The sequence below is a fragment of the Oncorhynchus clarkii genome, chromosome 17 (genome assembly GCF_045791955.1).
Source record: "Oncorhynchus clarkii lewisi isolate Uvic-CL-2024 chromosome 17, UVic_Ocla_1.0, whole genome shotgun sequence".
NCBI lineage: Eukaryota > Metazoa > Chordata > Actinopteri > Salmoniformes > Salmonidae > Oncorhynchus > Oncorhynchus clarkii.
In genome coordinates, this window is record NC_092163.1 from 72,029,286 (window position 1) to 72,051,959 (window position 22,674).

The following is a 22,674-nucleotide window of genomic DNA, read 5'->3' on the forward strand; positions in this document are numbered from 1 at the left end:
GACAATCGTAATTTACCCACAGGTTCCCAAGAATGTTTTCTTTCTGAACTGGTTGTTACTTTCATAAGGACACCATCAGGAGAGTGTAGTTGTGTGAATGGTATGCACTCTAGTAGATACTTTACAGTTATCATTTGGTGTTGAACGCTAACCACAATAGTCGGATGAACTAAAGAATACATTTGCATAAATAATAATATGTTTATTATTGTAGTAGAAGGATATGCCACGATGAATGTACAGCAAGCAAAACATCTAAAGCATCTTCAGCTGTAAAGTAAAGCTGGCTTACCTTACTTTATAATTTATTCTCAGGCCAATATTATCAGTAAGGAGCAGAAATTGTCTTCATGCCCTTTTTCACCCATAACAAAATAACATAAAATTGTGATTAGCCTACAGCTTGTGCTGTATTAACCATGCTGAACTAAGAATAAAACAGTTGTATTAATGGCACTGAAAGACAAAGTAGATACACTCACAAGAGATAAAAAGGACAACCATTCGTACATTTTGAATGTCCGGGACTAATAAAAATGAAAGAAACACGAAACAAGGTAACCAAATGTTTAGTATTCTCTTCTGTGTCTATGGAGCGGGGCCTTTGGCTGCGTCAAACATCTTCTTTCTGCCCTCCATGCCAGACATGGCCTCCACATTCTTCCTCCAGTCACTGACCTCTACTGTCTTCTCCTGCAGGCACACAGACAATGGCAGTCACTATCATGACAGTAGGATTTCAGTTTGTCAGCCCTACGACTGGTCAGCTTCAAGGTACAAAAACAAACTGTTAGATCGTGTCATTTATGTACAGACTCAGGGAAACGTTGACCTGACAATTTAAACAAAACTCCAAACAAAACTCCAGACAGTATATTATTAAAAAAACAACAACCAAAGTCATTGTTGCATCAAACTATTTGTAAAAACGTCTAGCAGGAACTCGTCAGAGTGATCGACTGTGAATGACCTTACCCATTATTAACTTATGGTGATTGTTTAGGTTCTGCTCACTACAGTGTTGTCCGGTTAGAACACCATGTTGAGGCCCATTACTCTCTTGATAGTCACCACCACACACACACACACACACACACACACACGTGCACACACACATACACACACACGTGCACACACACATACACACACACGTGCACACACACACACATGCACACATGCACACACACACACATGCACACAGCTGCTTCTATTTAAGGTAGTTCTTTGTGTGTAATAATGCAAATGACTTGGAATCTTATTTTTTGTGGTTGTATAAGGCAAAGATATGCACACATGTAAACAGTATTAGTTAACTATGCAATATATATTTACATGAATAAATGGCAAATGGTAATGCACGAAGGGCTATAAACACAGCGTCAATATAAACATAAAACTAAACATTCACCTCTTGGAAAGAGAGGAACTAATTGCTTGGCTTGAGAAGGGAAAAAATGTATGGCACTCTCTCTGCAGCCTGTTGTGAGAATCTCCAGGGATGAGATCTTATCTGATCTGCCCCCACAGGGTCGTAAATTAGTTTGCGCATGAGCAAGCTTCAAGAAAATCAAATCAAATCAGTAGTGTCTGGGATGACTCTGGATGCTCGCCCATGGCCAGAGCAATAAAACACCTTAATAAAGGCCACTATGGAACATGTTGCTGTAGCGTGTTCATGCAAAATACTATGTTTACCAATAAAACACCTCAAATAAAGGCCACTATGGAACATGTTGCTGTAGCGTTTTCATGCAAAGTACTATGTTTACCAATAAAACACCTTAAATAAAGGCCACTATGGAACATGTTGCTGTAGCGTTTTCATGCAAAGTACTATGTTTACCAATAAAACACCTTAAATAAAGGCCACTATGGAACATGTTGCTGTAGCGTTTTCATGCAAAGTACTATGTTTCCCAATGCAACAATTAAACAACTTCTGTAAAATAACTTGTGCAACCAATGTAATAACAACACTGATGGCAGTACAGAATAACACCACATACGATAAATAATACACAATGCAGTATTGGCATTAAAGAATGACATTAAAGAATAGTTACAGCCATACAGTAGAATATTTCATCAAAATACCTTTAAGTAATTAGTGGTAATTACCTATTATTACACAGCATGTAGACCCACCAATAAACCCCCCTGCAACTTACATTTATATTCATGCAAAACATTCAGACATTGTTGTTACTGACAACAATAAAAAGTCCTCAGAAAATGTGTGTTCTCCCTTCAGATGACGATAACACTCTGACCTGAGTTGACGGGTGCGGTGTCCAGATGCTCATTTCCAAGTGTTCTGATTGGTTGGGAATGGCAGGGCCATGATGGGTGAGGGATAACTAAGGTAGGCTGAACAGCCAAACTAACAGGATTTAATGGAATCTGAAGGGACTATAAGGGAAACTTCGGAGGAGGAGAGAAGCAGGAAAGTCTATATTTTTTTTACAGCCACCACAATATATCTTATGGAAATATGTGACCCGATTCAGGAAACTAGGCTTATGTCGCAAGTCACGACTCTACAGGAGAGCCGTTTGAACGTAAAAAAATATATTTTTATCAACATTTTATCAAAATCACTGGCTTACGGGTGCTCTTCCATGCTGTCCCTAGGAGGGGTGCGTCACTTGAGTGGGTTGAGTCACTGACGTGGTCTTCCTGTCCGGGTTGGTGCCCCCCCCTTCAGATTCATGCCATCGGGGAGATCTTCATGGGCTATACTCGGCCTTGTCTCAGGATAGTAAGTTAGTGGTTGAAGGTATCCCTCTAGTGGTGCGGGGGCTGTGCTTTGGCGAAGTGGGTGGGGATATATCCTGCCTGTTTGGCCCTGTCCGGGGGTATCGTCGGACGGGCCGCAGTGTATTCCGACCCCTCGTGTCTCAGCCTCCAGTACTTATGCTGCAATAGTTTATGTCGGGGGCCTAGGGTCAGTCTGTTGTATCTGGAGTATTTCTCCTGTCTTATCTGGTGTCCTGTGTGAATTTAAGAATGCTCTAATTCTCTCTCTCTTGGAGGACCTAAGCCCTAGGACCATGCCTCAGGGCTACCTGGCCTGATGACTCCTTGCTGTCCCCAGTCCACCTGGTCGTGCTGCTGCTCCAGTTTCAACTGTTCTGCCTGCGGCTATGGAATCCTGACCTGTTCACTGGATGTGCTACCTTGTCCCAGACCAGCTGTTTTCAACTCTCTAGACAGCAGGTGCTGTAGAGATTGTGATTATCATTATCTTTGGTCAAACCCCACTACAAGCGGTCTGGCAAGAACCAGTCAGATGTTCCAAATCCATAGTTTTATTCTATAGTTCACCAGCACACATTAGTACACACAAAGATCACTTCTTTAAAATAAACACTGAAAACTCAGTTGCGAGCCAAACTTGCATGATTTAAGGGAAACTGAAGGGACTGTGAGGGAAAGTCAGGTAGAGAGGAGAGGAGCAGGACTGAGCAGCACTATTGCTTGCTACCTTTGGTCTGATGAGGACCCACTAACTATACCACGGCAAACAAAACATACCTTCTCTGTGTCCTCCTTCTTAACTGACTTCAGGTTTGTCCGGAGGTCCATGGAGACCTTGTGTTTGGAGCCCAGAAGGGAGCGCAGGATGGCATCAGCAGAGACCCTCACCCTCCTCAAGTTGGGCCGCTTGAACTTCCCCCTCAGGTCCAGAACCTTGATGTTCAGGTCCTTGATCTGTGGGACAGAGGAGGTGGACAATCATAGAGATAAAACTAAAGTTGCTTCAATCTTTATGGGATACACAACAGGCATCTGCGACCACAATGGAAATAAGTATCAGACTTTTTTGTGCAATCTCTGCAATTTATTTCTTATTTACATAAGTATTCAGACCCTTTGCTATGAGACACGAAATTGAACTCAGGTGCATTCTGTTTCAATTGATCATCCTTGAAATGTTTCTACAACTTGAATGGAGTCCACCTGTGGTAATTTAAATTGATTGAACATGATTTGGAAAGGTACACCTTTCTATATAAGGTCCCACAGTTTACAGTGCATGTCAGATGAAAAACCAAGCCATGCGGTCGAAGGAATTGTCCGTAGAGCTCCGAGACAGGATTGTGTCAAGGCACAGATCTGGGGGAAGGGTAGCAAAAAATGTCTGAAGCATTGAAGGTCCCCGAGAACACAGTGGATAATTGTCTGTCCTCGGTTGCAACACTCACTACTGAGTTCCAAACTGCCTCTGGAAGCAACATCAGCACAACAGCTGTTGGTCCGGACCTTCATGAAATGGGTTTCCATAGCTGAGCAGCCACACACAAGCCTAAGATCACCATGCGCAATGCCAAGTGTAGGCTGGAGTGGTGTAAAGCTCGCCGCCATTGGACTCTGGAGCAGTGGAAATGCGTTCTCTGGAGTGATGAATCACGCTTCACCATCTGGCAGTACGACGAATGAATCAGGGTTGCCAGGTGAACTCCACCTGCCTGAATGCATAGTTACAACTGTAAAGTTGAGTGGAGGAAGAATGGTCTGGGGCTGTTTTAATGGTTTGGGCTAGGCCCTTTAGTTCCATTGAAAGGAAATCTACAGCATACAATGAATGACATTTAAGATAATACTGGGCTTACAACCTTGTGGCAACAGTTTGGGAAAAGCCCTTTCCTGTTTCAGAATGACAATGCCCGTGCACAAAGCGAGGTCAATACAGAAATGGTATGTCAAGATTGATGTGGAAGAACTTGACTGGCCTGAGCCCTGACCTCAACCCCATCGAACACCTTTGGGATGAATTGGAACACAGACTGAGGGCCAGGCCTAATCGTCCAACATCAGTGCCCGAGCTAACTAATGCTCTTGTGGCTGAATGGAAGCCAGTCCCCTCAGCAATGTTCCAATATCTAGTGTAAAGCCTTCCCAGAAGAGTGGAGGCTGTTATAGCAGCAAAGGGGGGGGGGGGGGGGGGGGGGGGGGGGGGGGCAACTCCATATTAAAGCCCATGATGTTGGAATGAGATATTCGACGAGCTGGTGTCCACATACTTTTGGTCATGTAGTGTATGATTCAGGCAGCACCATGTAGGCTACGTTACCTCTCTGGTGTTGTGCATGACTTTGACTTCAATGTCGTATCGCTCCTCATCCACCACATCAACCTTAGCATGTAACTCCTGACATAACTCCTGTTGGGGAAATTAGAATCAGCAATGACCTACCCAGCACCCAGGATCATAAACAGTCAACAGGTTTATTGAACATATGTATGGATGGGAGTACCTGGAGCTCAGCAAAGGACATGCCACCAGTCTGCAAGGGAGGAGCTCTCTCAGCCAGATACCTCTCCTTCTCCTCCTCTTTATCCACTGTCTCCTGCTCGATCTCCTCCTTCGCCTTGGCCACCATTAAGCTCTGAAAATACATTTAAGTTTGAAAATGTATTGCCACATATGATAGGTAGTTGTCAAACAGTCAAGTGTTATTGCTGTAGTCATAGTGTGGCTATAGACTCACCTTTAGCATGAGCTTACGGGAGGCAGAGATCTTCGACTTTTGCTTCAAAAATATTAAACCAATTTGATTAATTTAGTTATAGTCAAATTATGATTGACAGTATGTCTCAATTTACCAGAGTTGATCAGCATTTATGTAATACAATTAGAGCTCTTACCTCTTGTCTGTAAAGAAAAAACACATTTTAGTGTAAACATCATTTTGCATTAGAGATAAAGTATCTGGAATGCTTCCTAATGTGGCAGACAGAATTTATCAGGCAGCCATTGCTAGTGTTTCTTATGATAACTGCCATGTGATGTCTGACCCTTCTCTTAAAGGGGACTGCTGGAAAAGAAAACGGAAACCTGATATACTTACACTTGATCCGGCATCTTGGCAATGTAGATTCCCCTAGAAGACAAAAATAAAACGTATTGTTTCTGAAGTGACAGAGACCACAAATCTACAGCAGTGGTTCCCAAACGTTTTATAGTCCCGTACCCCTTCAAACATTCAACCTCCAGCTGCATACCCCCTCTAGCACCAGGGTCAGCTGTACCCCCTCTAGCACCAGGGTCAGCACACTCTCAAATGTTTTTTTTTGTTGCCACCATTGTAAGCCTGCCACACGCACACACTATAAGATATATTTATTAAACATAACATTGAATGTGAGTTTTTGTCACATCCCGGCTCGTGGGAAGTGACAAATAGCTCTTATAGGACCAGGGCACAAATAATAATATAATAATAATATAATAATCAATAATTGTGCTCTTTATTTAGCCATCTTACATATAAAACCTTATTTGTTCATCAAAAATTGTGAGTAACTCACCACAGGTTAATGAGAAGAGTGTGCTTGAAAGGATGCCCATAACTCTGCAATGTTGGGTTGTATTGGAGAGAGTCTGTCTTAAATCATTTTTCACACACCTGCCTGAATTTAGTTTTCATGCTTGTGAGGGCTTAGAATCCACTCTCACATGGGTATGTGGTTGCAAAGGGCATCAGTGTCTTAACAGCCCAATTTGCCAAGGCGGGATACTCTGACCGCAGCCCTATCCCTGGCAGTGGCTTCTGATTAAATAACATTTTCACAGGACAGTTTGTTGCAATTTAGATTGAGGCTCTCTTATTCAAATATCGGTGAGTGGACTGGAGGCAGGGCATCAAATGGATAAGCTTGAGTTCATTTGCACACAGAAAACCATACAATGATGGAAAGACCTGTGTGTTGTCCTTGTTAATGCAGACAGAGAAGAGCTCCAACTTCTTAATCATAGCCTCAATTTTGTCCTGCACATTGAATAGAGAAAGGCGAGAAAAAACCTCACCCAGTCGTGTGAGAAACTCGTCATCATGCAAGCATTCAGACAAGTGAAAATTATGCTCAGCAAAGAGAACTTTAAGCTCGTTTCTCAATTTAAAAAAAAAACATGACAATACTTTGCCCCTTGATAACCAGCGCACTTCTGTATGTTGTAATAGCGTTACATGGTCGCTCGGTAGCTCACCATATAAGACACTTCTAGCCCCTTCTTATTAATATTATCTGTTGCTTTTATACATGTCTTACTACTCGAAAGTCGTCTTAATTCTCGCTCAAACTCCTGTGGATTATTTTTCTAATTGGCATGTTTCGTTTCTAAATGTCTGCAGAAGAGTGAAGGTTTCATTGAGTTGTGAGATAGTACATTTGCACATATAACACACTGTGGCTGAGGAAAGGCACTACTCCTAATATAAGTGAACCCCAAAACAATGTAGTTCTCATTATATTTGCGCCTCTTCGATGGTCCAATGTCCCTGTCTGTTCGGTGCTTTCCGGGTCAGGGGTCAGTAGCTCCTCGGCTGCATCAGATTCACAACTGTCAGTGTCCATGATAGCTGGGCTAACAACAAATGGAAGCAGAACAACTTGTGTTGTCGACAGGTGCAGTACTGTTGGTAATAGCAGTACTACCAGTAGGGCTGGTATGTGCCTCTATGAACATGGGCCTTTTTTTAACCATTTTTATCAATTTTCGAGCAAACGGAATGAGCAGCAGCTACGTTTGGCTACATACAGACCATTAGTGGAATTCTCGCCAGAGAGTAACGGTTAATGTGATTGGATGTTAATTATTTGACTAAGCTACCTGTATTTGACATTGTTGTTATTTCGCTGAACACCAGATGGTTTAATTTTATTTTTGGCAGTGAAACGAGGCTACACAGGCTAGATAAAAAAGCCCAAGCCCACATCATCACGGCTGTTATACACCCCCTTCTACAGCATATTATCATGGTTTTTATTCTCCACTAACTACATAACATTATCATGGTTGTTACTCTCCACCAACTACAGTATATTATGATGGTTTGATATTCTCCACCTACTCCAGTACATTATCAACAGGTTAAAAGTGGTCACTCAGGGCTCCAAGTGGTTTACTTAACCAGACCCTACTACTACGGCTCACCCTCTGGCCTGGAGCCTGGGTTATGGAGCCTGGTGTCTGGAGCCTGGGTTATGGAGCCTGGTGTATGGAGTCTGTGGTCTGGAGCCTGGAGACCGTAGCCCATCCCCCTTCTGCTGACAATGGCTCTCCCCCAGAAAATAAAGTGATGGCAGACAGAGGGAGAGGCGTTCATCGTCTCTGGCGTGGTAACTATTCCAGACAGATAACAATCCCAGCTTTCTCCTGCTCATTTCCACTGGATAACGCTCCACAAATAGACCTGTCAGGCTGCCTTCTCCTTAAAGGGACCAGGAGGTTGGGATTAAGAGGTTCTTTTTTAGAATTCCAATTCCATGAGGAATGTCGCAGTGTCCAGTTTAGATGGGAACCCAGTTTGAATTATTAGTAATATGAAACAATGTGGAATACTTAGAGGTTATGGAAATAACTGTTAAACATTAAAAGCCTGTACAACTTCTTTAATTCTGTTGGAATTTATTGTCTGAGTCATATGTTTAATGTCACAGTCAAATCCCACAAAGAATATACAATTAATTGGAACAAAAGATCAATTGGAAAACTCAAATCAGTTGGAAACCTGAAAGTCAAAAATAAATTTCCCAAACAAATGAATTGTAAAAGGAAAATAAGGAAAAAATATATTTTAATTACAGATTTTTCTAATAGGCCTATCCTTAAAATGTGATTTCTTTAGATTTGCTTCTGATTTACAGTTTAATTTTGCCCTTATGTAATTTGTCTAAAATCTAAAAAGTAAAATAAATAGTAAATTACTCAATAAATGCCGATTTTCTACATACTGAAATACACAGATAATTATGATAAAACAATTAATAATGTTCTGCAATTATACCTGAACCTCAAATTCAAAGAATACAGAAAAGTATTGTCTCCTCAATATCAGAATGAGAGAGGAGTCCTGTCTTACCTTCCTGTGCTGAGGGAGATGTTCCGTAGAGGCTCAGAGTGCTGGGAAGGAGAATGCACCAGAGTATTTAGCTGTCTCCCATTGTCCTTCCTGCCCGTCACTGGGACCTCAGAATAGAACATACCCTAGGGCTGGTCTCTCCTATCCACTGCTTATAATGCTGAACTTTCCAGTCCTACCTTTTGGTTAGGGATGTTGGGGGTTGGACATTGTTATCTTATCTCAGTCACGGTGACTGACAAGCCAGCAATGAAAAGTATGTCAAGGAAGTTGTTCAAATAAACATATCTCTATATTCTATTCTCTTCAGACCATATGATGGAGCTTTGCTAAGTGATCCAATAGGTTGGCTCTGCAGGCAGTTTGGTTGCTATGTTCTCTGTTGGCTGGAAATGAGAGAGATTCTGCTGGTAGTTTGGTTGCTGTGTTCTCTCTTGGCTGGTAATGAGAGAGATTCTGCTGGCAGTTTGGCTACTGTGTTCTCTCTTGGCTGGAAATGAGAGATTCTGCTGGCAGTTTGGTTACTGTGTTCTCTCTTGGCTGGTAATGAGAGAGATTCTGCTGTCAGTTTGGTTACTGTGTTCTCTCTTGGCTGGTAATGAGAGAGATTCTGCTGGCAGTTTGGTTGCTGTGTTCTCCCTTGGCTGGAAATGAGAGAGATTCTGCCGGCAGTTTGCTTACTGTGTTCTCTCTTGGCTGGAAATGAGAGAGATTCTGCTGGCAGTTTGGCTACTGTGTTCTCTCTTGGCTGGAAATGAGAGAGATTTTGCTTGCAGTTTGGTTACTGTGTTCTCTCTTGGCTGGTAATGAGAGAGATTCTGCTGGCAGTTTGGTTGCTGTGTTCTCCCTTGGCTGGAAATGAGAGAGATTCTGCCGGCAGTTTGCTTACTGTGTTCTCTCTTGGCTGGAAATGAGAGAGATTCTGCTGGCAGTTTGGCTACTGTGTTCTCTCTTGGCTGGAAATGAGAGAGATTTTGCTTGCAGTTTGGTTACTGTGTTCTCTCTTGGCTGGTAATGAGAGAGATTCTGCTGGCAGTTTGGTTACTGTGTTCTCTCTTGGCTGGTAATGAGAGAGATTCTGCTGGCAGTTTGGTTACTTTGTTCTCTCTTGGCTGGAAATGAGAGAGATTCTGCTGGCAGTTTGGTTGCTGTGTTCTCTCTTGGCTGGAAATGAGAGAGATTCTGCTGGCAGTTTGATTACTGTGTTCTCTCTTGGCTGGAAATTAGAGAGATTCTGCAGGCAGTTTGGTTGCTGTGTTCTCTCTTGGCTGGTAATGAGAGAGATTCTGCAGGCAGTTTGGTTACTGTGTCCTCTCTTGGCTGGAAATGAGAGAGATTCTGCTGGCAGTTTGGTTACTGTGTTCTCTGTTGGCTTGTAATGAGAGAGATTCTGCTGGCAGTTTGGTTGCTGTGTTCTCCGTTGGCTGGTAATGAGAGAGGGTTTTCAGGCAGTTTGGCTGCTGTCAGTGCTTCATTTGTAAATTGGGAGGTGCCGGAACAAAAAATGAGCCAGGGAGGGTGGTGACCTGCTGATGTACCAGAAATCAGAAAAACAAATCACCTTTATAATAAAGTATTGCATGCGTTATCACCACTTTTGAGTACAGGCATAGAACAGTAGAGGCGCTTGCAGAAGTTGCACACATGGGGGAAAAAAAATTGTAGCCTAGTGTCTGGGAAAATGTTGGTCTTTTATAAATGCATTTCATACACTTCTACATCATTTTAGATGATGCAGACTTTAGCAGAATATTTTTTAATACCTCACAAATGATCGAAATGACAGGATACTTTGACACTGACAAACTGACAATCTGAGATGAATAAAAATGACCTTGTCTTGAATACATCAGTAGCCCGGTTCTAGGTGCGTGTTAGGACACATATTGAACAATATGAGGAGGAAATTATAGTTCTAAAAAAGCTTTCCAGTTTCACTGACTCACCCAACGATGTGCAGCTCCCTCACCAGCAATTGGCCGATGCGCCAGTACCAAAAACGTATCTCTCTCTTGTTTTACATTGCTGTTCCCTCAATAGGCCTATTTGGAAGTTGATAACTTGGTAGCCTACAGCAGACAGATAAGAGTCTTCTCCTTTCAGCAGGAGACATTGCTTTCCAACCTGTGTTTTCACGCTATTGTATTTGAAATATTCCAAAGGCCTATTTTGGCTTCACGCTGTTCACTGACAGATTTGCAACGTGTTCCCGAATGTAGGAATGCCTTGTGATTGGGCTACACACAATCCACAGCTTGGCTATAAACTATTGATTCTCTGTGGCTAAATTATTGGCCTACTCCTGGTATAGTATTCTGAATTATTTCATTTATTTCTGAACAGACAGCTGTAATTATATAACTGTAGCAAAAGTATTTCAATTAATCAGAGGTGCTGCAGCACCTCCAGCACTCTTCTTGTGGCTATGACTATAAGGAAATACATTATGAAGTTCAACGCTGGAGAGATGAGAGTTGCAGAGAGAGAGAGAGAGAGAGAGAGAGAGAGAGTTGCAGGGTCTTGTACATCAGAGCAGATAGAGAGAGAGAGTTGCAGGCTCTTGTACATCAGAGCAGATAGAGAGAGAGATGAGAGTTGCAGGCTCTTGTACATCAGAGCAGATAGAGAGAGAGAGAGTTGCAGGCTCTTGTACATCAGAGCAGATAGAGAGAGAGAGAGAGTTGCAGGCTCTTGTACATCAGAGCAGATAGAGAGAGAGAGAGAGAGAGAGAGAGAGAGAGAGAGAGAGAGAGAGAGAGAGAGAGAGAGAGAGAGAGAGAGAGAGAGAGAGAGAGAGTTGCAGGCTCTTGTACATCAGAGCAGATAGAGAGAGAGAGAGATGAGAGTTGCAGGCTCTTGTACATCAGAGCATATAGAGAGAGAGAGAGAGTTGCAGGCTCTTGTACATCAGAGCAGATAGAGAGAGTTGCAGGCTCTTGTACATCAGAGCAGATAGAGAGAGAGAGAGAGAGAGAGAGTTGCAGGCTCTTGTACATCAGAGCAGATAGAGCGAGATCATAGAATGGCACGCTTTTCTCTCTCACCACAGCAATGGCCACTCATTGGTCTATATAGGCTACAATGTTGCACAAACCGTGAACCTGGGCCGGCCCAACAAAAAATAAATCACATGACGTTATTTAAGGGGCAGAGCATTACAGAGGAGTCAACATGAATAAACTCTGATTGCCTTTACTATAATTTTTACATTGCAAACAGTGACAATTATTTTTCATGCCACATGAGGTACCAGATCCTGGCAAATGGGTTCCGGAACGATACAGTCCGAAAATGAGAGGCTCAAATTAAGCACTGGTTGCTGTGTTCTCTGTTGGCTGGTAATGAGAGAGATTTTACAGACAGGCACTGCCCCCTGAGAACAGCAACCCCCCCATGGCCTGATTAGAAAATGAACTGCAGACAATGTTAAGCCCTGAAGTTGATTAAAGGAATGCGATCATATCCACCACACAATAGCAAGGGACTGTACCACCATCTGATCCTGCTACTCTTTGATCGGGTTATTGCATGCATGTGCTTGTTTGTGTGTGTGGTCGTGTCCGTGTGCATGTGTGCAAGCATGCATGTGTGTGGGTGTGTGTGCTTCACAAGGACAATAAATCCCCAAGGTACTTAATTGAGTAAATCAGATTGGACTGGTTTGTGCTTGGCCCTGCTGGGATTCTGAGACAGAATTATAATTCAACTGAGAGTAGTTTTGAATAGAATGGCATGGTCAATTGAAGTAAATTAAAACTGTGAGGAGGCCATTAATGACAGTCTTCAACGTCTTAAGTCTAAAGATGTTTATACGAGTTAATATAGCCTCTGTTTAAATCATAAAATGCTTGTTTGGACAGGTATATTCTCTAACACCACACCACTATATCTTGCCATTTGATTCAGTGGCCATTGCTGTGGTTCAATTCACAGTTGAGCTCTTGTTCTCATGAACCAAATTCTAAACCATGATGCCCCCCATGGTTACTGTCCAGAGTCAATAACGAACTAGGCCTGTTGTCACTGGCCCACCCTGCCATATGAAACAGGTGCTGACATTCTGGACTGTAGTGTCACCATGTCAACTATGGGTGCGTTTGTAAATTCACTCCGCTGATCTAAGCCGATTTCAGAGCACTCTCTTCTGTTCTGTATGTTAGCTTGGGTGCTTGATAATGGTTGTACTGTCTGAGTGCTCAGATCAACCTTTTTTTGCTCCATTTTTGTTTTATTTGTGCAGATAAGAAGCAAGGGTCACACTTTATGTGGATAGTCCGGATAGTCCATCTGTAGATGCTCTTCAGATATGCGCTACAGATGGTCATACTATCAACAAACTATCTGTTGATAAGCAACTGCTTACGGTTAGGTTTAAAATAAGGGTTAGGGTAAAAGGTTAATGTTACCTCATTTGCACTCACTGTATATAGACTTTTTGTTTTCTTTTGTTCAACTGTATTATTGACTGTATGTTCTGTTTATTCCATGTGTAACTCTGTGTTGTTGTATGTGTCGAATTGCTATGCTTTATCTTGGCCAGGTCGCAGTTGCAAATGAGAACTTGTTCTCAACTAGCCTACATGGTTAAATAAAGGTGAAATAAAATAAAATAAAAAGGCTTAGGGTAAGGGTTAAGTTTAGGGTTTGGATTAGGGTTAAGGTTAGGGCTAGGTTTAGTAGATAGTTAGTTGAAATGTTACTGATAGTCTGTAGAGCAGGGCTCTCTAACCCTGTTCCTGGAGAGAGAACCTCCTGAAGGTTTTCAATCCAAACCTGTTCCTAGAGAGCTACCCTCCTGAAGTTTTCAATTCAACAGCTCATCAACCAGCTAATTATTAGAATCAGGTGTGCTAGATTAGGGTTGGATTGAAAACCTACAGGATGGTAGCGCTCCAGGAACAGGGTTGGATTGAAAACCTACAGGATGGTAGCGCTCCAGGAACAGGGTTGGATTGAAAACCTACAGGATGGAAGCGCTCCAGGAACAGGGTTGGATTGAAAACCTACAGGATGGTAGCGCTCCAGGAACAGGGTTGGATTGAAAACCTACAGGATGGTAGTGCTCCATAAACAGGGTTGGATTGAAAACCTACAGGATGGTAGCGCTCCAGGAACAGGGTTGGATTGAAAACCTACAGGATGGTAGCGCTCCAGGAACAGGGTTGGATTGAAAACCTACAGGATGGTAGTGCTCCAGGAACAGGGTTGGATTGAAAACCTACAGGATGGTAGCGCTCCAGGAACAGGGTTGGATTGAAAACCTACAGGATGGTAGCGCTCCAGGAACAGGGTTGGATTGAAAACCTACAGGATGGTAGCGCTCCAGGAACAGGGTTGGATTGAAAACCTACAGGATGGTAGCGCTCCAGGAACAGGGTTGGAAAACTTTGCTGTAGAGCACCTGCAGTTGGGCAATACAAGAGGTGTCAAAACCATTCAACGGAGGGCCGAGTGTCTGCAGGTTTTTGGTTTTTCCTTTCAACCTAGACAACCAGGTGAGGGGAGTTCCTTTCTAATTAGTGATCTTAATTCATCAATCAAGTACAAGGGAGGAGCGAATACCCGGAGACACTCGGAACTCAGTGTAATGAGTTTGACATGTGGACTAAACAAATAAAGTTTTACCCAAGCAAGTATATCACGTTTATGGTTGCCTGTTGGTACAATAGGAAGATTGTCAGTTGTGATGTGACACTTGAGAACTACTGATGAATGGCATGACAGTTCATTTTAATCCCCACTTGTAAATGGCAGCATGATCAGTTATATATGTCAGAAGGATCAGTTAATTCCCACTTATAAATGGCAGGAGGATCAGTTAATTCCCACTTATATGTGGCAGGAGGATCAGTTAATTCCCACTTACATATGGCAGCAGGATCAGTTAATTCTCACGTATATATGGCAGCAGGATCAGTTAATTCCCACTTATCTTATATATGAAAGGTGGATCAGTTAGTTCCCATTCACTATATATATATGGCAGGAGGTTCAGTTAATTCCCCCTTACATATGGCAGGAGGATCAGTTTATTCCCACTTATAAATGGCAGCAGGATCAGTTAATTCCCACCTATAAATGGCAGGAGGATCAGTTAATTCCCACCTATAAATGGCAGGAGGATCAGTTAATTCCCACTTATATATGGCAGGAGGATCAGTTAATTCCCACTTATATATGGCAGCATGATCAGTTAATTCCCATTTACTGCCATTTACATATGGCAGGAGGATCAGTTAATTCCCACTTACATATGGCAGGAGGATCAGTTTATTCCCACTTATATATGCAACAGGATCAGTTAATTCCCACCTATAAATGGCAGGAGGATCAGTTAATTCCCACTTATATATGGCAGCATGATCAGTTAATTCCCATTTACTGCCATATACATATGGCAGGAGGATCAGTTAATTCCCACTTACATATGGCAGGAGGATCAGTTTATTCACACTTATATATGGCAGCAGGATCAGTTAATTCCCACTTATCTATGGCAGGAGGATCAGTTACTTCCCACTTATAAATGGCAGGAGGATCAGTTAATTCCCACTTATATATGGCTGCAGGATCAGTTAATTCCCACTTATCTATGGCAGGAGGATCAGTTACTTCCCACTTATAAATGGCAGCAGGATCAGTTAATTCCCACTTATATATGGCTGCAGGATCAGTTAATTCCCCCTTATCTATGGCAGGAGGATCAGTTAATATTTTTTTTGCTATTGTATCTAACTCTGTCAGTATGGATGGGAGAGTTCAGCGTGAGATGCAAGACCTGCTGTTCAGCTGTAAAACTGAAACAGCAACATTGTTTCCAAATTGTTTTTTTTCTTGAACCAATGGAATTCTCTAATGCCCTCTTGTGGCATTCTGCAGTTGGTGAAAATAGATCTAGTAACTAACAAAAATCAAATCAAATACAGAATAATTTTGGATACTGTAAAAACACTACTACCTGGTTGACTCTCCTCACGGTTGCTTCCTGATTCCATACCAGCATGTGTGTGAGCAGCATTTTGTATACAAACACTAATTAACATCCCAGTAGCCAGGTCACACGCCACCTACTGGCCGTTTAGATAAGATGGCGTGTGCATGGCATAGTTTTGTATGGAAATACAAAAGACAGATTGGCCACCTGCCAGTCCTACCCATAGCCCCATTCCAGCTGCCCAGTGTGCCAACCCCGGGGAGAGGGCAGTACCAGGGCTGTGCATTAGGACCATGCATGGTTGCGTCGGCTGTTTGGAGTGTTTATCCATGTGGATAAAAATAAAATAGATATATTATGTCGTCCCCCCACTTCTAAAACCAAAGTTGCACCCCTGCAACTAGTTTGTTAGTTTGTTTCCAAATGTGCTGTTGTCATGTCTCAAACACATCATTTCCTCACATTACCATAATTTAATTAAATACAATGTTTTTTTCTATTCGTTTTTTATTTGGTGTTTAAATGTGCACAGTTTTTGATACAGCACATCCACTGTGTTGTAAATATCATAGGATAATATCAGTGCCAGTTTTCTACAGAATTTATAGCCTTGGACAATAATTGTACATGATGACTTTGTTCTTTCATTCTGCCGCTGATAATTTGCTCTGTTAAGTAAACTCGCCAACAGCCAAACAACTCTACAAAACCAGGGTGTGTCTATCTGACTGTACATATCTGATTCACTTTGTGTACATTCAAAATTCTAAAAGGAACGCTCTTGTGAATGGATTTTATTAGGTCAAAATTAACAGGCTAATGAGTCCTTTTTTTCTTTCTCATAGTGGTTAGGAAACATTTCTCATGCAGAGAATTAACCTCATCAATACCAGAGCTTAGATAGAAAACATCAGCAACTTACTCTTCTGGCAAGATAAGCATTTAGGTAAGCTGTGCACTGTGTGTTGCTGTTGAGCCTCTGTGACTGAAGCAGTAGTGAAATGGCAGTATTAAATAGAGGTTGATTTGGGAATCCTGGGATTTGCAGTCCAAATGTCTAGGTGTCTATCAGAGGAGGCCATAGCTCTACTGAGCATGTGCCAGAGCCCCTGCCCCCTGGCCGAACCCAAAGCCCTTGGGACCAAAGGATTTGGCATAACATGCTGTGGATGAAAAGGTGATGAACTTTATATAAGAATGTATTTACATACAAAGGCATGTACATTTATAACAGATGCTAAAGTTTAGCTTTTTCTCCAGTATATTTACATTCCGTTTTGGTGAATTCATTTAGCTAGGCAATCCACGAGTTGTCTACACATGTGTTTATCAATAATTCTAAAACAGAGTATTTACATACACTACAGTATGTGCAATTCTCATGTTAACTCGACACTTTAATTGAATGCATTTAGGCAATTGTGTCTTTGCTATTTATTGTACACATTTGTTTTACATGAATAGAGTATACACACCTTTGCAGTAGATTTCTCCATCTTTGTCGGCCACAGTGGTTGACTCCAGCCCCTTGCCGCATTTGGCACAGCGGAAGCAGCTCTTGTGCCAGGACTGACGGAGAGAGATACGGAGAAGTAAGTGTTGTTCTGTATGAGAACACAGACAGCAAATCCCCCTGCATCTATTTCAGTTGACATGAACTCTAAAGCCAAAAGATACATGTAGTCATTTAGTACTTTTACATACGGTATACAATGTTTAGTAGAAGCAGGGTTTTGAGTTGGCAAGATTATGAGCTACTTCCTCTCAAAACAACCTGATTATCCCAAAACTCAGACTTACATTTCCACCTCCGAGCACCTTCTCGGCAGAGTACACAGCCTTGGCACAGCGCGGGCACACGTCTGAACTGCCAAACTTGGTGGCCAACTTGGAGGCGTTGGGGTTGTTGGTGGGACAGTGGGCTGCTGGCCTGTGGATGACAAGACAGGTTTGTTATGATTACTCTACATATTCAGGCTTTGATGTCTGTAAGTACTGCTGTTTTTTCCCTGGTAGACCTATGTCACTGACCAGATTCCACTCACCTGGTTTCCCAGGTCTGATTAGAAGGGAAGGATGAACATCAGCAGTGAAAGCCCTGGGGTGTAATCATTAATCCAAACACTACCAAAACAAGAGTTTCTATTGGACAAATTCAGGCAGGTCCCTTCCAGTCTCATTCCATTTGCTTTTGCTTAAGAAACGTTTTACAACAGAATTGACGTAATGAATACACCCCTCGTATAGAGTGTATACAATATTAAACTCTCTGAGATTCCTTCCTTACTCTTCAGGTCTGATTCCAAGATGTGCCCCCGTGTCCATGCTCAGGGTGCCTGCTCCTCCGCCAAAGCCATAGCCTTTTGGCCCATACTTCTTGCCGTAGCAGGACTTGCAGTAGATCTCATCCACATGACAGGTCACTGTTGTGCTGTCCAGGTTCTTCTTACATGCCACTAAGAGTAGAGTAGTAGGTAATATAATTAGAAATATAGCTTAGAGCAGCAATGAACAGGGTTCAAACTATGACAGAAAGAACACAAGATCAGTTGGATAACAAAGCAAATCACTATCATGTACGAACTATCTCCATGTGTAACTCTGTGTTGTTGTCTGTTCACACTGCTTTGCTTTATCTTGGCCAGGTCGCAGTTGTAAATGAGAATTTGTTCTCAACTAGCCTACCAGGTTAAAGGTGAAATAAAAAAATAAAACAAATAAATCTTCCTTTAAGTACAATCAGTGCATTATGAGAAGAAGACTTGCAAATCATTTTTAGCATTAGCATTAGTGCTAACATGCATCTATAGGTACCGCGATGAATGTCTGAATACATATTAGTTGATTAGTTACTTTCATTGATCGTGTCTTAGTGTTAAACAAGGCTTTATGTATTTCATAGCTTGACATTTCTATCCACTTTAGCAGGAATTGTTGAGCGCGGTGCTCATTCCAACAAGCACTAACTGGAGATAAAGCTGCAAACATTGTAGCTTGATGTACTTGGCTCTGTCAAGAGTGGAACGCATGATCTTACTAATTGTGAGAATGGGTGGTCTCATCATTGAACGTCAATTTGTTCAATGGTTTTTATATCCTTTCATGATCCATTAAACCTCATAGCACAACACATTTTTGATACTAATATATAAATGTGGTTTTCGTTCTTCAAAACATGCTTACAACATTGTGTAAAAGTATCGTAAAGTAAAAAATACCCACAATCCTCTGATAACAGAACAAATTCTTACATTTATGGGAAATATGAAAATTTAGTAAGTTAAACAATTGTCCTTCTAGTTGTTTTAAAACACACATAGTTGTTTAGATTACACTTTTATCTTATATTGAATACATTTTTTGGGGGTGGGGGGGTTGGTTGGACAAGTAAAGTACTAATTATATTCAAGAAAAGATAACAACTACATTTTTATGTCAATATAAATATATTTTCAAGTATAATTTACTAACAACCTGAATAATTTCTGACAGTGTGTTTGTAAGGTTTCAAATTACATGAAACTCAACCGTTTATCTTTTCCTGGGGAGACAGGCAGCCAAGTGGTTAGAGCGGTGGGCCAGTCACCGAAAGCTGAAGAGGTAAAAATCTGTTGTTCTGCCCCTGAATAAGGCAGTTAACCAACTGTTCCCTGCTAAGCTGTCATTAAATAACGGTTACATAACTAATTTACCACCTGGTGATGTAACTAGGCAGAATGAAACTCCATCCCACCATAACAAGCAGAAATGGCAGGTGGTCATTTCAAACAGCTTTTTATTCCAAATATATTTAAAACACAGGTAAATCAAGTTTTGGACTGTGCTTGGCCTTAAAGTGGTCAATGCTGTGCCATATCGGCAGCAACACCAGCAGTTTAGACACTACAGTGCAACACTAACAATCTTAGGTCATTTTGTAGGTTAACAGACCTTGCAGTTTAATGTTTCAGTCCTTTTATGACATTGAAATGACACTGTGACCACCACAGTCTGTGTTAGTTAACCTTTGATCTTCTGACTCTGTGGGTGAGAGATGAGCCTCGTTAGCTCACACAAACACATGCTGTGTACCTTTTCTCCCATAGAAGGGCTACAAGGCCTGTGACACATCCATTTCTCTCTCTCCAAATAAGGGCACACAAATGAGAACCGAGAATGTTTGGATGCTCTGCTTCCTCTCTCGGTACCAGAATAATTCACATTCCAGCCTGAGCTCTGAATATCAGCTCAGAGTAATTGGTGCATTGGTAGTCAGTGTGGTTTATGAAAGAACGGGAGGACCTCACTCCGTTCACTTACTGCACAGAAAGCAGCACTTGTGGAAAAATTTCCCTTCACACTGCACTTCCTCAGCAAAGTACACCGTCTTCCGGCAGCAGCCGCACTTATTTCCTCCTCCCAAAGGCATCCTGCGGAGTCACAGTGGAGACTTAGTTCCATACATAGAAGAAGAGCAGCAGGTTTGTACTTCCTGTGTTTTGACACTCACTCAATGGGAATAGACCCTTACATAGAAATTAAGTCTATATCTACAGTCCCTGGCACGCATTGGATGGGAGGAGACCTACAGACCTTGTGATTTGACCACAAAAAAAACTGTGTGTACTAAAAAAAACTGTACCTAGGGCCCAGGGCTTTTCTGGTCAGGTGATCAAGAACTCTTCAAATGAGTGAACATACAGTATTTACACAACAGAGCCTGGTTATCCATTATCCACCCTTTCTAAATGTGTAGTATCTTAGGAATTTACTCAGAAAATGAACTCCTCTGAGTTAAATAAAAAGCAGTCTGATGACCTATAGGCCAGAGAGGGAGCACATGTGTCAAACTCCCAGTAATTTATTGAGTAAATCACCAAGGTTTCAGCATCTTCACAATAAACCTTGGTGATTTACCCAATAAATTACTGGGCGCATAAATATTGATTGTGCTACTCTATTTTTTATAGCGTACTCCTTCTGAGTCAAAACTGCTGCAGGGCTTGACTACAGTACTTTATTATCTTTTATCAGGAAATACAAAGTTCCTCCTGATGTTTAACAACTGCTAGGGAGGTTCCAGGCCACTCATACAGAACACTCATTGTATCAGCTGAAGGGAGGACGGCTCATAATAATGGCCAGAACGGAGCAAATGGAACTGAATCAAACACATGGAAACCATGGGTTTGATGTATTTGACACCATTCCACCAATTCTGTTCCAGCCATTACCGCAAGCCTGTCCTTCCCAAATAAGGTGCCACCAACCTCCTGTGCTTTAAATAGAGAACGACTGCTGAATTTAAATAATAAATAGCTGTTGAGTGTATTGTACTCGACTCCATCTTGTTGAAATATGAATCCTATGATGTCACACATACAGGCTCTAATCTGCCATTTGGGTAAACAGGAAATGGTCTGCATTTCATTTTTTTAATTACACCACCATGTTAGTAGCCACTTCATGGCCTTAGACAGTCCCTGACCCGGGCAGGCATTAGACAACAGGGATTAATGCAATAGAACAATTAAAATGATGAAAAATGTCTATTGTAAACAACTGCATTTGACAATTTAGTATTAGAGCATTATCCGACATCACCTCTATCACACTAATCGACTGGTTACCACAATAACAAGATCATTTATTGCAACATCAGTTTTCCTGTAGAAAAGTAGCAGGACGCTGAAAAGTTGCGCGATTTTTAACAGAATGTTCGAAAAAGGAGGGGGTAGAAGTAAGAGGTTAAAAGTGAAACTTGAGTACTGAGAAACAGAGATCATTTTGATCAACACATTAAATAGGAAGCTGGTCTTGCGACATACAGATGTAGTATCCTAATTTGAGACAGTTTGCTACAGCAGGAAAGTGATCCTGCAGCAATAGGAAATGTAAAATATTATGTGGATTATAATTAATTAATGGTACATTTGTCATTAGGGTAAATCAAGTCTGAAATATTTAAGTGAAAAACCTTGAATACACTACACTTTTGCATTTCCTGCTGTGCAGAAATATTCTCAGCAACTATAGTGTGATCAAATTAAGATCTTACATCGGTATTGTACATACAGTACAGTACTCTACACGAAAGTTACTCATCATATCACATCCTGAGTTCTGAGACTTCTTTCCTGCAGATTCTCAGGAAATAGAACCCTTAAAATTCAGTTTTTAAAGCAACAGATGTGATCTACCCTTCAAACTCACATAGATACCGTTGTCAAAGTTATATTCTTGGCAGAAACTCAGCAGTCTGAAAAAGTTTCAGAATACACTCCCTGCTCACACACCCACACTTCAGGCTTTGAAAGTGAAAAAGCAGAAGAATGTGCAGTCCCGGATAGGAATAAAAGTTTTGAATATGTTATCTGTGGACTGTAACTGTATTCTATACATCATGAAAGCAGTGGTTACAGTAGCTTGTAGTTGTTGAAGATGGTCCCATCTTACCTGTTGTTTTTTTGTGTGTCTGTGTGGCCTGGCAGACACTTCCTGGTCGTTAAGTGATCTCTGATGAGTGGAGCTCAGACGAGTTCAGGACAGGCTTCAGTCTAAGACAGCAGCAGAGAAAGAAGCCAGGCTGGGACTGAGGGAGGAGGAGTCTGCTGGATACACACGTAGACTAAAAGAGAGACACGGAGAGCGGGAGGAGAAAGAGAGGATGAAGGAAAAGAGGAAGAGACATGAGAGATAAGCAGGTTTGTGAGAGAGATGGGGAGAGGTAGAGAGATGCAGAAACAGGGTTAGAGAGAGGCTGAGAGAAAGAAAGAGAGAGAGTATGATAGAGAGAGAGAGAGAGAGAGAGAGAGAGAGAGAGAGAGAGAGAGAGAGAGATAGAGAGTGAGAGAGAGAGAGAGAGAAGCCCCGTTTATATATGGTGCTGACATG

At 41.8% G+C, this 22,674-nt stretch overlaps 2 protein-coding genes across 2 annotated transcripts; both read right to left on the minus strand.

Moving 5' to 3' along the window:
* Positions 1-222: 222 nt before the first annotated feature.
* On the minus strand, positions 223-5,555 carry LOC139371380 (troponin I, slow skeletal muscle-like). The gene is made up of 5 exons (XM_071111746.1): positions 5,493-5,555; positions 5,259-5,390; positions 5,075-5,164; positions 3,535-3,711; positions 223-693 (listed from the first exon to the last, which is right to left on the minus strand). The coding sequence occupies exons 1-5, from the start codon at positions 5,499-5,501 to the stop codon at positions 589-591; spliced, it is 513 nt and encodes a 170-aa protein (XP_070967847.1). The 5' UTR covers positions 5,502-5,555; the 3' UTR covers positions 223-588.
* Positions 5,556-16,290: 10,735 nt separating this feature from the next.
* LOC139371376 (cysteine and glycine-rich protein 1-like) lies at positions 16,291-22,460 on the minus strand. The gene is made up of 6 exons (XM_071111740.1): positions 22,237-22,460; positions 20,101-20,210; positions 18,089-18,257; positions 17,602-17,731; positions 17,277-17,370; positions 16,291-16,964 (listed from the first exon to the last, which is right to left on the minus strand). Exons 2-6 carry the CDS (start codon positions 20,207-20,209, stop codon positions 16,888-16,890), a joined length of 579 nt encoding a protein of 192 aa, XP_070967841.1. The 5' UTR covers position 20,210; positions 22,237-22,460; the 3' UTR covers positions 16,291-16,887.
* Between the last annotated feature and the right edge of the window lie 214 nt (positions 22,461-22,674).

Excerpts from the sequence above, each read along its gene's own strand:
- LOC139371376 (XM_071111740.1), bottom strand. The coding sequence starts at position 20,209 with ATGCCTTTGGGAGGAGGAAATAAGTGCGGCTGCTGCCGGAAGACGGTG. Across the intron at positions 17,732-18,088 it reads CTTGGAATCAGACCTGAAGA|GCCAGCAGCCCACTGTCCCA; the intron begins GTAAGGAAGGAA and ends TGTCATCCACAG. Across the intron at positions 17,371-17,601 it reads AGGTGCTCGGAGGTGGAAAT|TCCTGGCACAAGAGCTGCTT; the intron begins GTAAGTCTGAGT and ends TCTCTCCGTCAG.
- LOC139371380 (XM_071111746.1), bottom strand. Across the intron at positions 5,165-5,258 it reads TGTCCTTTGCTGAGCTCCAG|GAGTTATGTCAGGAGTTACA; the intron begins GTACTCCCATCC and ends TTTCCCCAACAG. Across the intron at positions 694-3,534 it reads AGAAGGAGGACACAGAGAAG|GAGAAGACAGTAGAGGTCAG; the intron begins GTATGTTTTGTT and ends GTGTGCCTGCAG.